We start from the raw sequence: 16,135 nt of genomic DNA, 5'->3' as shown, positions 1-16,135 counted from the left end.
CTTATGATGCTCATGTATGTTTTTAATGATTCATGCGATATATATTTTTTTTCTCCAAAAGTGAAAATATTGTATACATTATGTGTCATTTTTTATCATGGTAAGTTTTCAACATGGCTGTTGGGTCAGTTGTCGTCCATAGGTATGTGTTGCAACATAGATGCCTACCATTCACGATCGATCTCCATAGAAACACTGGGTTTTGAAAGATTGCAGTGTACTAGTAAAAGATGCATATAATCTTGTCTTGTACATCTTTTTCAGCTTCTGTGAAATTTGTCTGTTGTCTTGTGTCCTTTTATGATCTAAACTGTTACTGGCTGATATATGTTGATGTGTATATATTGCTGACTTAATGTGTCAACAAGTGGTTTAAACAGTGATTAAAGATGTGTATCCTGCATATATCAAAAGAATATTACCTGTTCAATATTTTAACATCTAGGAATCTTCAGTTTTAACCTTTTGTCTTTGCTACTAACTTGTACTTAGATTTCTGTTGCCCATACCTTTGAGCAAAGTATTTCTGTGAACTCTTAGGATAAGATTCTAGCTTAAAATTTTTAATGCCATCATTTATGAAGCTACATCAAGTCGTCTTTTATCAGTTGTTCTGTTCATGCTGTTGATGGCTTATAGAAATTTTAGATTAAAGGTCACAATCACAACCATTTGTTTTTGTGGAACATATTTGCTCTTATGTATGGGACTTTGTTGAGGGTTAGACTGATGCACTATTTCATCTATTATTTATCAAATCACTTGTTGATTCAAAGCACAAATACTGGCAGTATCATTCTTTGAAATATAACCAAGTACATGTTTGGGCAAATAATTGAAACAAGAAGTATGCTGTCCTACATCAAAAGATTGTCTAGGGAACTACATCCCACAAGTTTGCTTGTCGAGATGCTTTGAATAGGCATGTAGCCAAAGAAAAACCTAGTGTTTGCAGATTACTTTCCCATGAAGAGTGTTTTAGGATATCATATTTATGAAATAGTTGTCTTTATTTAGAAAAAAGTTAAATTTTATGCCTTGATATATTTACGTGAAATTGTCAGTGTGTTAAATAAAATTTATACAAACAGTACCAACACTTTTACGATATTTAAGAAATATTTAGGATTTTATTCTGTGTAACTGTAAGGTATTCTAATCATTTCATTGTCAATGTCTATCATGGATTTACATGGTCATTTTCCACTACATTTACCTTGTATGTTACTGAGACAGTGTAAGGTGTTTGTCGGTTATCTTGCCAGTATTGGTGCTCTGACTGTTATCATGTCTTGTTGAGCAGTCCATTTGACTGCATTTATGGAGACAATGCATTAGGACATGTACCTCCTCAAATATGTTTTGGAATAAAAAAAATTCAAACAGTCCACCTAAATGCATTAAATATTCAAACAGATAATCTCCAAAAAAATTGTTCACAAAATTGGGCACTGTAGCATTGGTTTAATCTTATCCCGATTATGTGGCATTTAGTGGTGGTATTGGAGAATGCATTGCCTACATAGCATGGTGTAATGACTAGTGTTTAAAGCCATCCCCCCTTTCTCTTCAGGGTACTGGTGTGGTGCCAGTGCAGCCACCGTTGGCCAATCACATGCATGTTACTGACGCTAACAGTCTCGCCTCTTCTGAGCAGACCCCTGTTACAACCGTGCTTCCTATGCATACTCCTGCATCCAATACTGCCACCACTGTCGCTAACTTGAAGAGAAATGTAGCAATTACTAGGCGCTCTTACAGTAGCCCTACAATTCTTGTGAAGCATGGCCACAAGGTACAGCGAGTGATGCTGTCGCCTGGCTCTGTGTACGGTGGGGCCTCCGACACAGGGGAACATTGTCATGAGGGCATCATGAAGGCCCCACATCTTAATCCCAGCTCCAACTGAAATATGTAACAGAAAAAATGACAGCTCAATTGAAATTATTTGTAAAAGAAACTCATCTTGTTGAATATTCTTATGCAAAGGCATTGTGTTATGTGTTTCTGTGGAAAGTTAAGAATGATGATTACTGTAACTTTTTAACAGAACGTTTGGTCAGTTGTACTCATGACTGTAGCTGGAGGGATTAAGAGATAATTTTGGATCCAACACTTTTAAGAGTGCTAATTTTGTCGTCTCGACGTGAATAAATATGATGACCTTGTACCCAGTTTAAGATAAATCATGAATATGACACTTTTATTTTTGTACATTGAATGTGAATATTTGAGCCAGTGCCTTTTCCAGGCTGGGCAGCCACACTTGTCTATCATAGGTGAAAAGCAACACTGAATACCTCAGTACACCTGCATTGAGATTTGTTGTAACAAGTCTAATGGCCAAATCAGGAAGTCATTTGTTTACCCTTCTATCCGCTTCTTCTTGTATCCTAAAAATAATGTTTGACAATGTTAATGGAATACTGAAATCAATGTTTTCTACTATTTGTTGAACAGTTGTCTCCCAGGGAAAGTACTGATATGTATGTGAATAACTGTTTTCCCAAGTGATATGGTACTAGGTCTACTTGAAACGGCTATAAAAGTTTCAGAGAATTCAAACTTTGGTGTTAACAGAAGGTAGCTGTTGGACATAACAGGAAATATTACTGTGGTGAAAAGTAGCTTAACAGCAGAATAGGAGAAATGGCATGTACCTCATTTGAAAGTGGTAAATAGTTAGGGATGGTGGGTCATGGGGATGTTATTGTTTAATTTATCCAGTCGGTGAAATCAAATGCAAGGCTGTGGTCTTAAACAAGTATATTTTCTGTCAGGCAAGTAAGTTTTAATAATAAGACCACAGTATTAATGGCAAACTCTTTAAAATAATGTAGAATCATGGTAAAAGTGAATTTTAATAAAGTTCAACTGTTTCCACACATGTTTACTGAAATTTGCTCTGAGAATTACCAGCTGGCAAAGATTTTGTGTTTGGCAAGGGTAGACAAATGTTCCCGTTAAGATTTGCGCCTGCGTTGTTACATCATGCAATCATACATTGTGCCATCAGTGTGCTGTAGGGGTGTAACGGAACAATGATAGATTTATCATATGGCGACAGTAGCTGATACAATATATTAACAAGGGTTGCATGACATGAACAATACTCTAAATATTATCCATTTTGTATTGAAGACATGCCAGACCTAAGTTTAACATTTTGTAAGAGTATCAAATATTTGGTCTTTGGTATTGCAACCCTTGAATTGCAAGTTGAGAGTGAGTAATGTATCACGCCCCCAGCCAACATCGTTACATCCCTCGTGTGCTGCTCCTTCCATTCTTCCATCATTTGTTTGTGTTACGTTCTGTCACTGTTTTGTTTCATGTCCCACATTGTCCTGTGCAGTAGTTCTCGACACACTGTTTTGTAAACTTGCTTTTATAGCTTTCATATTTGCATGTTGTGCAAATTCATAGCATATGCATTTATTTTGTGTTTGGTGAACATACCACATTTTGACTGTTTCAACATCTAACATTTGAGTATTGTGTTTTTACCGGTCGGTTGTGCTTCAAAGTATTTTGGCTATATATCATGGCCGATAATCAGCTTATGTATACACCGGATACAAAACCGTTAGCTAAATTATTTGACAATATCTACAGAAATAGATGATATATAATATATATTTTGGAAGTTACTTATTATCATATTGAGGGTTTATCTGTCATTTTCCTCATCTCTATGTTTATCATGATACCACATCTTGAATACTTGTATTATTTATTTCATTTTGTTATGTTTTCATGCCTGCTTCAACAGGGTTCTGTTGTTTGGAATGTTGTATAGTATCCTTTATACAGTGGTGCAGCCATATTCAAGAGACAACAGAAAACTTCACAGGATAGAAGGATTTTCAGTTAAGTCAAGTCACTTATCAGGTTGGTAGAATATTGAAAATACCGGTAGTCACCATGAAAATCAGAATCATTTATGGACCTAAATAACATTTGAGCCTAAAACAGCATACATTTTGAACAATAAATACTCCAGTCTACACCTAAAACAATATTCTTGCAACATAATGAATACATTGTGTTTGTAAGTTGTTTTGGAAAATTAAGTACTGTGGGTAAATTATTATTGTCACGTGTCATTTTCTTGATCTTACATATTATTACTGATGTTGTTCATCGAAAATGATGTTAGAATCCTAGTTATAAAATTAACAAAAGTCAAGTCCATAGACAGACAATCCCTCTTTCCCTGGCTGCACCACTGCAAGGAAATCCATCAGTCCAAGTGTCTAGTCTTTCCGTGTCAGTTGTTTGTGCTCTGAGGGCACCTGGTTGTGATAAGCACAAGGCTGAGAGAGGAACACTGCTTACTGGGTACCAGGTGCTAAAATCCAAACCATAAACATGCAGTCAATTTGTAATTATTGATATTTATCTCATACTTGTATGCATTGTAGCATAAGCAGACAAGTGACTTTTGGAAATATTGTTGTCATCAACAACAAAAAGATGATGGTAGGAACAATATCAAATATCTCCAACAATGTTTTTTGGTAATCATTTTCCTGAGAGCCAGTTTCCATGCCTTGGTGTTAAAAAATGTTATGGTCTCATCTATGTGGAATTATTTAAGTTATCTCCTTGCCTTCAGAATCGGTACTTTCTTCCATGGTAACGTAGTTATGTGCCCAATTAGTAAATATGGAACTCGTTTTGGTTTTCACCAACAATCCTGACTACATGAGATGAAAGTAATTTTCTAGGACTGACCCGACATGTAAAAGAACTAACACTTAATAAACCTACTGGGTATTATTACTTTGAAAGCAAGGAGTTAACAAGAACAAATGTTATCTTTTACTTTATATTTTATGTATTACAATGTGGACTGATATTAACCATAGTCATTTCAGGATTTGTGTTAATAGCTGTGATTTGAGGACAGATACATGATTATTACTGTAGATAGTTCAATGCCAAGACATGGCTTTGTTGAATTTGATATGTGACTTTTGTTTGTCAATAATTTGATGTATTCAGCTTTAGTGGAAGTGTTCGAGGTCTGATCGCAGAGCCAGTCCAAAGAGATAAACTTTGACAAAAATATATTCACAGCACACTTCAGATCTTGCACCTTAACTTTTTCCATTTACTGTTTTCACACTGTTTGATTCAAAGCTAAATAAGTGATGAACTAAAAATCAGAACCACAAAGAGATATGGGCATGTTGGTGATTAAAACATTTTGGGAGACTTGTATTGTTAATTGTAGTTTTAGAATTGCATTACATCACACAAAGTTTGGAAACTTGATGCCATATGGTTACTAGGTTGTGATTGATCCTGGCAACATTTCAGAGTTATGTTGTAAATGATCTGTTGAAAGTTGTGAAAACAAGATATGTTAGCATATATTTGCACATAGCAAAGCTGCTGGTATTCTTGTTTACAGTACACCTTGTCAAAGATGAATCTTGTATCAAGAATGTATGTCTTCTCTATTTAGAAAACTAAGCAGATGTGTGCCTTGTACAGCAAATTTGCAAAAGCAATAACATTGTAGTTATGTCTGGTAGTTTTAGAGTAAAAACCATGACCTCATCAGTAGGGCTGGCTCACTATCCCAAAGTGTGAAATTCAGGTCCATGTGAACATATTTATATGTTGGTCTCATTTGGTTATCTTTTGACTGCCAGACATGTTTATTAATTATTGGACTATTTATGTGACATCATCTGTAAGTTGATTCAGAATTCATTATTTGAAAAGAGAATTGTGACTAACTGACACACTGCTTGAATGCTATCTCTGCTGGCCCCAAACTAAAAGATCCAAGTTACGTGAACCCAGTATGTCAACTTCCTATTTTCCAAATGCAAAGGTTGACATGCTCATGATTTACTGATGCATTATTTCTGTTCTAACTCAACCCTGAAAACATTGTATACACTGAAGCAATAATTGCTTGTTCTTGGTTTGTAGATAAGCCGTCAGAATCTGATTGTGATGCTTAGTCTTGTCTTTGTATGGAAATAGTTTGTAATGTCCAAAACAATTGCCTGTTTGAGGTGGGTTTTCAGTAGTTTTGTCTCATTTCTAGTCACTATAGTATTTGATTAGTCAATTGCTCTTTGTGTCTGCAGGGTTTCTTTGTTCCAACTTGAATGTACACTAGTTGTTAAACCAGTGTATTCAATGCTATACATTATTATGATATGTTGAAATTTACTTTAATTCAGATGGGTATGCTATCTATATTTATATCTTTTTTTATAGAGAATTTTATTATCAAAACATATTCATTTTTTGATGCAGACGTTTTTTGTTACCAAATGTGATCTATTTTTTAATTGTCAGTTCTGATAAGTATATTGATGTATGTTTTGATTATGATGTGGATACATGTTGATGATGACATAACACCTTTTGTATTGATTGAAATTTCAGGATCTCTAAGCATTGATTATCGATCTACATTGCTTTGTCCTGGGATTTGACAATTCAAACCATAAGCACAATTTAGCTAATGTGTAATGATGCAATCAGAATAAGAATATTGTATTTAATTGGAAGATATGGTTGTTTGTTTATCAGGGTTTTGAAAATAATAATAAATAATTACAGTTGACATTTCAGATTTAGGATTTTTATGTGGCCCTGAATGTGAAATTTAAATGTTAGCCTTTGCAGCACTATGAATATATACATTCATTGATCCTAAAATACAATTTCATTACATGTTTTGAGGGAAATTATAAGAAATTTGAGAAATAGGACTAAATCAAATAATTAATTTTGTTGTATCCAAAGCTGCGTTTTGCAGTTGTTCCTGACAAGGAAATATATTTTGGCAACCATGTTTGTATTGTGACAGATACTCCCTGTGATCATCTAGTCACCACCACTGTGTATGCTAAAAGTGATTGTTGCATCTGTACATCAGAAATTGGTTGTGACTGTAAGAGTGTCTGTAATTTGTGTACTCATTTGATGAATGTGACAATCTTCAAAGAATAAATGTGTTCATGAATATATTAGTTTATTTCTTTTCTTTTTTTCCACTGATGGTGGCTTTATTGCTCTTGTAAGTCAATTCCCTAATATTTATCAACTGCAATTTGTGCATCATGCCTTGTCATTTGCACAATGTCAAAGCATATATGCTGTATGTATTTACAGTTAAGTGCATAAAATGATTACTTTAATGCCATCAAAAAGTACTCACAAATGTATCAGTTAAATGACTGTAGACTGTACATAGTGACATCAGTCACAGATCACTTTAGGATGCAGCTCTGTGATACTGTATTTGCTGATTTGGCCTTGCATCATGACAGAAATTTCATCAAGTCCCTGTAAGGGCACTTTAGGCTTTGCTCAGGCCGAGATCAGCCAATGTAATTTGCATTCTCAACCATGCACTTGTGACAAATATTGGAGACAACATACTTTATGTACCTCCAATATGCCACTAGGAAATTTATCGGACATCATTTGATGACATTAAAAATTGAGGTCACTCAATATTGACAAGAAATTAAAGACCTGAGTATCTATGATTGGTATGTGATGAAACTTAGTATACATGATAGCTGATCCGTAACTCTGTATGAGGTCAGGGTTAATTCATGAAAAGATCATTCACTCAATCAGAAGGTATTGTCAGTATTGTATGGAAACAATATATTTATAACAATAAGTCGGTTAACCTTGGATTTTAGATCCCATAGGCCTTGAATATTTTGGGGGCATGTTGTAAATGTGTATGCTCTGGTAATGTCTATGAGTAAGCATAAGCTGTCTACACAATTAAATCTATAACTGCCTTCCTTTATGACGCCTGTAGACATCAGAAAACCCACTCGGAGCATGTAAGACCACATAAAATAGCTGCAAAATGTATTTTTTCAAACAGCAGCTTCTGTGCATCCGTCAGTGTGGGTTACTGGAGTGAAAAATCAAAGTTAAATCAGTACTTTTACAAACTTGGGCATAGCTTTCTTGCACCCTTGCAATACTGCCTTAAACATTACCCCACATCTCCCAGACACAAGGACAACTATTAAAATGAAAATCATAACGGTACTAAGCATTTATTAAGTTTCAAGACTTAAAGCATGTCAAGATTGGACCTTTCATGATTTTGGAACAGTCAAATTTCTTTTATGATAGCAAGACAACTGAAGTGGAACTTTCCTTCAAAAACTTCAAATTTCAAAACAGCAGAAAATAATCAGTGTACTTCACAGTCTGAATAGTTAAACCTTTTCAGAAAAATTAAAATGTCAACATTGTCGGGGGTGATGTCCTCTGGGTTCAGACAATGTCTCCTGTTGTTGAGTCTTTAACGGAGATGGAGTCAGTACGTGCTCTGTCCACCTAACATGATCTACGATGTATGTTTCAGAGTTTGAAAAAAGATTAGAATAGTAGTTTATGATTCGTAATGTAAAAAAATAGTTATCGAATATTATGCGCTAAAAAAAAAACCCATCTAAACCCTTCCACGAATTCAGGTGAACGAACAGGTATAACAAACTTCACCCTTAAAAATGTGAAATTTGATATAAAACTTTTCTAGACATGATGATTTACCTTTAAACTTATATTTCCTGCTCTCATAAGCACTGATTTATATAGGGAGAGTAAAGTTATCGTGTGTATTTTCTCGTAACCTTAGCTGGAAATAGCACTCCGCTGTATACCCATTTTGTGCCAATCTACCAGTGATTCGGTTACAAAATGCCCAATGATACAACTTCAAAGAATTTTGATGCAATGGGTGAAGGAATTTTATCTGAAATTATTGCTCAATCAGGAACAATATATATAGAATACTAAACTCGCTTCCGTGTAATACCAATTTTATGAAACAAGTGTATATAGTTGTGGTATCTGACTCGCTTTCACTCTTCAGATACCACAACTATTCACGAGTCTCATAAACTTGGTTTTATACGGGAGTGAGTTTAGTATTTTATTTATTACTTGTCATTTATAACGTTTTTAGAATTACACTGTTGAGTATGAATAGGCTGACACCTACAGATCCATGGCATAGTTCAATTGAGTTTAATAGCATAATACTTGTGCATAAGCTCCTCTCAGTGATCTATCAACTCCACACGCAATGTCGTTGAATAAGCTTAGGGATGTTGAGAGCTTTCAATATTTGTTCATGAAACATGTTCCAAGAGTACATAAACACGCATTTTGGTAATACACAATGTAAAACAGCTGTATGTTTATCAAACGGGTGTAAAACTTGAGCTAATTAAAAATGAAATGTACGTTTTGGGAGCCATGTGTTATATTTGAGTTTGAGCTATGTTGAAGGATGCAATAGCGAGGAAACTCTGTACTTAAATAGGCCCATGTGTATCATGTATCATATCGGGGTCAAGTATCGCAATGCATCCAAATATCGGTGTATTGTTTCACCCTTATTAATTGTCCCCCGCCGGGCGAAAGTGCGAAGCGGGGGATATAGTATTCACGACCGTCCGTCCGTACATACGTCCCACCTGTTTGTTGCCGCGATATCTCAAGAACTAAACAATGGATTGTCTTCATATTTGGAACTATGGTGTATATACAGACACCGCAGACACCAGTCAGTTTTGGTCACCTTGACCCCATTTTCAAGGTCACAGCAGGCAAATCTGCTTTTGGATTTGGAAAACGGTGTTGCCGCGATATCTCAAGAACTTATCGCTGGATTATCTTCATATTTGGTACTATGGTGTATATACAGGCGGGGGACGTTTCGTCACTTTGTGACAAATACTTGTTATTATTGGAATCAGAAACGCAGCCTATATCTAACCCTGTAAAGTTCTGGAAGTTGAAGGTCAAAGTTACTTGTGTGAAAATGTCCCAAAAAGCTAAAGTACACTATATCTTGAGCTGTTTAGAATTTGATGAAATCTTATGTGCATGATATCTAGGTTGGGTCTTATTTGAAGATTCATGGCATTGAACGACTTGAGGACAGTATTATTCAAACTATTAACAGTGTGCAGCCACGGGTGACTCGAAGTCCTGAGCCCATAAGGATGTCCTGTACACTCCTAAAACATTTACAAAGTTCAATACTTTCCATGCTTACAAAAGCAAAAGCACAAGTCAGCATGTTTCTGCAGGCATCAAAGTGACTAGGTACTGTAAAAATGGACAAAATTGCCTACCACAATGTCAAGTATCTCAAGTAACGGCTATATATCCATGTGAACATGGTGTCAACTTTAGGGGATAGTGTTCCCTCCTTTGCCACTGTTAAGGAGGTGGGCAGTGGTGGGGAAGAGAGAGAGAGCCTCAAAGACCCAAGATGAGGAAAACCTGTGACTGCTACCACTAAGGAAAATGTTGATAAAATATATGATTATGGCTTATAGACAACTCACCACATGTCGCATAGCCAATACAGTAGACATATCTCATTAGAATTGAGAACAGTCCGAAGAATGATGCTTATGAGTTTATTCTAGCCCTTGGTGATGGTTTTCTTTGATTCCAATGGAATCTTCCTGCAGAACTACCTCCTGACTGGGCCGTCGCCGTGAATAGCTGGAAAATTGCTGATGCGGCGTAAAACAATATTCATTCATTCATTCCTGACTGGGCCGCCTCCATGGTCTTGTGGTGGAGTGTCCGCCCGGAGAGCGGAAGGTCCGGGGTTCGATCCCCGGCCGCTTCATACCAAAAGACATTAAAAGATGGTACTTGTTGTTACCCTGTCTGGCGCTCGACATTAAGGGGCTAAAACAAGGACTGGTTGGCTCGGAGTCAGTATACTGTGTCTGAGTGGGGTATTTATGTTAAACTGTGGCATGGTATCTCAGTGAGCTAGCACTATAAATCGGCATCAGTCCAGACTAGTACAAGCAGCCACACACACACACACACGTGCATGCACGTCGCTATATAAGTGCAATAATCTTGGACACGACGTTAAACCCAATTTCACCTCACCTCTACTCCTGACTGGTCAGACTATGAATAGCCAATATTATGCTAATCTCAGGCAACTGCATGAGAATATCAAGGCTAAACATTGTGGGAAAACTAAACTAAAGGTGTGTTTAACAAGAATCAAACAAACTCTGAATATAAATCCAGTTTGTAATTTGGAAGGTAGACCCATTTTTGAGGTAAACAGAGATGATCTGTGGTTATTCCTGTTAAAATCAGGCAAAGCTAACCAAACTTGGTTGACTTTTAAATCATGTTTAGACACATCTTGATGAAAAGTCAGCTTGTGATGAGAGCCAGCGTGAACAAAGACAAGTATCATTTGCTCATACTTTGTTGTATAACGCTGCACTCAGCAATATTCCACCTGAATGACAGTGGTCTGAAAATAATCAAAACTGGACTAGACAATCCAATCATTAAAATCAATCTACCCAATTGGGAGATGATGACATGCATCAACAAAGTCACAGAGCTTGATCACCCACTGATCCCATTTGTCACCTCTTGCGACATGCACGGGTTATTGAAGATCACTTCTAGCCTGGTCTTCAAAGGGGCATTGCTTATAAATACTATCCATTACAACTGTTCATAAGACAACACTTTGCATATTATGTTGTTGTTTATTTGATATTTACAAACTGGTATTCACACTGATATACAATGCTGAAAATCAATCAGCAGTTTCACAAAAGGAATAAAATCAAACAATTGTAATATGACTTCACTTTAAGCCTCAATATCACAGGTATGCTATTATATTCAGTATGCACGTGACTTCGTTTATGAACATAGTAAAATATGTTCACATCTGTTCTGCTGCAGAAGAAAAAAACAGAAATAACTAACCTTTGGGTAACGCTTTTGGACCTGGTTTTGTATTATTGATATAAAAATGCAGCAATAGTAATTGGTTGGCACTAGTCATATAGTCCATGCCAAACTGCCCGATAGTTATCATAAGGACTAGTAGAAATTGGCCAATTTAAAGGGTATTGCTATAAGGTGTCATTTTGAGGACTTGTGGACTAAACATGTTAGCTTCTATCGCTGAAATGCATTAGGTAATACTTCTAAATGATGTTTTGAAACACGACTTGTACACGTAAAAATAAACTGAACAAGAAAAGGTTGGTATCATGAATATTTTGGGGGATATTTTATGTGGTAATTGCGCACACTTACATAAAAATATTAATGACCCCTAACTTTTCTTTGTTCAGTATAAAGGCTGCTTATAATATCATTAATAAAAGTAGAGTACAAATACTCAGCTGTTTGATATTTATCAGTGCAAGGCATGATATTGATTTCTATGTATCACCATTTTTCTGCATACTTGTATAATATATTCAATATATAATTTCAATAGATGGAAATAAGGTTGGACGGACAGCAGAAATGTTAAGAACTGACAAAATAACAGTGCATCCAAGTGTTTTGACAGTTGTTTTACAGCTGACATGAAGTTATGTCTCTATCACGTCTGAGACAGCATGTACACACGCTTCTGAATCCACAATCCTTGCTCCTCCACTGTGGGTAGGCTGACATGATGCACCACACTGCTGTGACCATGTAGTTCTGGGTTCGAACAGAGGAACAGAGGACATGGAAACATGGTACTTTGGGAATCTGATGTCTGCACATTTGTTTCGATTGGCTTGAACCAAACTGGTGGAAGCTGCTGAGTCTCCGGACCACCAGGTATAGGCTCCATAATGGCTGCTCGGGTACTGTCCCAGGAGGCATTGCACAGCTGGAGGCAGGTGATGAACACCCCTGCTGGTGGAGGTGCAGACGGACACAACCCACTTGGCATTACCTGCAACAACAAATTTCCATAATGATAATAATACATCCTTAAGACATCCATACGTCTCTCCTGAGAAGGGACGTGGGGCAGCCTAGTGGTTAAAGAGTTTGCTCATCACGCCAAAGACTTGGTGTTCACCATGATATTGGTGGAATATTGCCAAAAGTGGCATAAAAATCATTCACTCACTCAATCCCCTGAAAGTAACAATTCAATTCTTGTCTATTTTGAAGCCTTTTGTGAGGGCTCTTTCCTATACAGTCGAATGGAATGGTATGAAATCTATCTGTCTGAACATTTTGTGTGTACCTGAAGATGGCCCTTCTGTTTCGCAGCCCTGGCAACATTTGAATCCTGTCTGACTACCCCGGTACCCTATATTCCAAGCTGTATATATCCCTGCTGATGTGTGGTGAATTTAATGTTTTTTGCATGCAGTGTTATTTCCAAAGCATAGAGAAAGACATGTGTGGCTTGTATGAAGGATGGAAGAATGTAAGTCATAATGGAAAGAATAACGTCTGAGACAAATGACAGGAATAGAACCCGGGTCTTCAGCGTGACGTAAGGATAATGGTAATACTCTAGTTGTATGGCGATTCCATGTTGAATATCGTGTTCTAAGTGCATTATTACCTCGGTCAGTTGATCAGTGTGCACTCATTTCATTCTCATCTCCCTGGGGAGTATACAACCGATGCTGCCTGAGGCACTAGGGTTACAACAACATTGCCACCACAACCTACTGGGTACCCATTCACTGCTGGGTCAACAGAGGAGACACCACATGTGTTACACATGCTTCAGTCTGAGGCAGGTCACCAAAGCCAAAGAAACTCTCAGGAGCCAAGCTGCTGAGCACGGTCACCAATCCAAGAACAACATTGCTTAACTTCACCTGATGGGACCCGGGCGCTGTACACAGGTGGTGAGGTGAGGTGAAATGGGGTTTAACGTCGCGTCCAAGATTATTGCACTTATATAGCGACGTGCATGCACATGTGTGTGTGTGGCTGCTTGTACTAGTCCGGACTGATGCCTATTTATAGTGCTAGCTCACTGAGATACCATGCCGCAGTTTAACATGAATACCCCATTCAGCCACAGTATACTGACTCCGAGCCGACCAGTCCTTGTTTTAGCCCCTTAATGCCGAGCGCCAGACAGGGTAACAACAAGTACCATCTATTAACGTCTTTAGGTATGATGCGGTCGGGGATCGAACCCCGGACCTTCCGCTCTCTGGGCGGACGCTCTACCACTAGACCACGGAGGCGGTCTCTTTGTACACAGGACCACATGCTACCATATAATTACTATGGCCTAAACAGTCTCAACAAATTCAGGTTTTATCATTTGTGGGAATATTGGCAATGTGGCAAATTTGAGGCTCATCGTTTCAGAGGCTTCTGAGAACATAGACAGTGGACATAAACATGGAATAAACACATGGCTTAAATTTGAACCAGTTGAATGTTACAGAGATTTGTTTAATATTTCCAATAGAAACTACCCTATATATCAAAATAGCTAGGATCTACTGAGCCCTTACATGCTAAAATGATTTATTCATTATCAGCAATATTCATTCAGCTTGTTTAGTTTGAATGTAGACTGAATCATCTGTACTCTTCAATATTGGAGCATCTGGATTGAAGATAATTTTTATTAATTCCTTCTGTACTCAAGAAGGATCAAGATATAGGTTAATGAAAATGATAAAATTATCCACGCCCTTCTGGTTAGGAAACTGTAGCACTCAATTCATTTGCAAACATAAAACCTCATCTTCACAAAGTTGTTTAGGATTATTAACTTTGTCTGTGTAATATAGATGTTTCCGGCAGAAAGAAAAAATATGAATGTATATTACTAATTTTCACAAGGAAGCAAGTATCACCTGCCCAGATTTCACCAACTTCTAGAATATTCCTCAACTTCTGAACTTAGTGTGTACTTTTTCCTCTATTCTTGATCAAAGCTAAAACAATTTCACACCTGAGAACACATGTGATGGTATTCCCATCAGACAGATAGGTCTCCCACTTAATATCTCAACACTGAACTAATCTTGCAATGTCTCGTATGAGCAGTGGTAATGCACACAAAATATAGTCCCCTTAGGGAACAATTTCATCAAGCAAAATTTATTCACTCACATCTTTTAATTTAACATGGGAACGATGTAGTCAACCCCAATGTCTTCAATAGCATCACAGCTGTCTTGTTGCTACTAAAACATTTCGCCCATGTAAGAAACAATTGGGCCGAACCAGTTACTTGTTTTACAGGTTTGCAGGTAACCTTTTAGCCATTAAAAACAATTCATTTTAAAAATCCATTACTGGAAAAAATTGTGTCAAGCAAGCTTTATCTGAATATTTACAGTTACATTGACATTTCAAATATGCCAGGGTTAGAAATTAGCACTAGCCTGCTAGCCCAGGGTTAGTACAAATTCTTGTGGGCTAGTAAATCAGCATTTTAATTATTAATAATTAATTAATTCATTTCATTTCTTTCTGTCTATTTGGGAGGTAAAAACCTGTAAAATAGCTGGTTTGACCTGCAGAACATTTGTATTGGTCTGACCTGTAAAACAGTTGTATTGGTCTGACCTGTAAAACAGATGTATTGGCCTGAACTGTAAAACAGTTGTATTGGTCTGACCTGTAAAACATTTGTATTGGTCTGATCTGCAAAACAGTTGTATTGGTCTGATCTGTAAAACAGTTGTATAGGTCTGATCTGTAAAACAGTTGTATTGGTCTGACCTGTAAAACAGTTGTATTGGTCTGACCTGTAAAACAGTTGTATTGGTCTGACCTGTAAAACAGTTGTATTGGTCTGATCTGTAAAACAGTTGTATTGGTCTGACCTGTAAAACAGTTGTATTGGTCTGACCTGTAAAACATTTGTATTGGTCTGATCTGTAAAACACTTGTTTTGGTCCGACCTGTAAAACAGTTGTATTGGTCCGACCTGTAAAACAGTTGTATTGGTCTGACCTGTAAAACAGTTGTATAGGTCTGATCTGTAAAACAGTTGTATTGGTCTGATCTGCAAAACAGTTGTATTGGTCTGATCTGTAAAACAGTTGTATAGGTCTGATCTGTAAAACAGTTGTATTGGTCTGACCTGTAAAACAGTTGTATTGGTCTGACCTGTAAAACACTTGTTTTGGTCTGACCTGTAAAACAGTTGTATTGGTCTGATCTGTAAAACAGTTGTATTGGTCTGACCTGTAAAACAGTTGTATTGGTCTGACCTGTAAAACAGTTGTATTGGTCTGACCTGTAAAACATTTGTATTGGTATGACCTGTAAAACACTTGTTTTGGTCCGACCTGTAAAACAGTTGTATTGGTCTGACCTGTAA

The 16,135-nt window shown here is 37.0% G+C and overlaps 2 protein-coding genes across 5 annotated transcripts in view; one reads left to right on the top strand and one right to left on the bottom strand.

Annotated features, from left to right (window-relative positions):
• The window catches only part of LOC139470362 (protein boule-like), a 55,092-nt gene extending 48,095 nt beyond the window's left edge, over window positions 1–6,997 (top strand). For all 4 annotated transcript variants that reach the window (XM_071252760.1, XM_071252758.1, XM_071252759.1 and 1 more), the window contains one exon: window positions 1,574–6,997. In XM_071252760.1, coding sequence (XP_071108861.1) covers window positions 1,574–1,909 — 336 coding nt within the window. In that variant the 3' untranslated portion in view covers window positions 1,910–6,997. The remainder of the gene's footprint in view (window positions 1–1,573) is intronic.
• A 4,630-nt stretch (window positions 6,998–11,627) lies between these two features.
• Window positions 11,628–16,135, bottom strand: part of LOC139470361 (dynein heavy chain domain-containing protein 1-like) — a 187,601-nt gene continuing 183,093 nt past the window's right edge. The window contains exon 97 of the mRNA XM_071252756.1: window positions 11,628–12,766. Coding sequence (XP_071108857.1) covers window positions 12,422–12,766 — 345 coding nt within the window. The 3' untranslated portion in view covers window positions 11,628–12,421. The remainder of the gene's footprint in view (window positions 12,767–16,135) is intronic.

The sequence above is a fragment of the Haliotis cracherodii genome, unplaced genomic scaffold (assembly GCF_022045235.1).
Source record: "Haliotis cracherodii isolate W230 unplaced genomic scaffold, xgHalCrac1.p SCAF_20, whole genome shotgun sequence".
Lineage (NCBI taxonomy): Eukaryota > Metazoa > Mollusca > Gastropoda > Lepetellida > Haliotidae > Haliotis > Haliotis cracherodii.
Note: the sequence above shows the minus strand (reverse complement) of the source record. Positions and strands in the feature narration are given on the sequence as shown.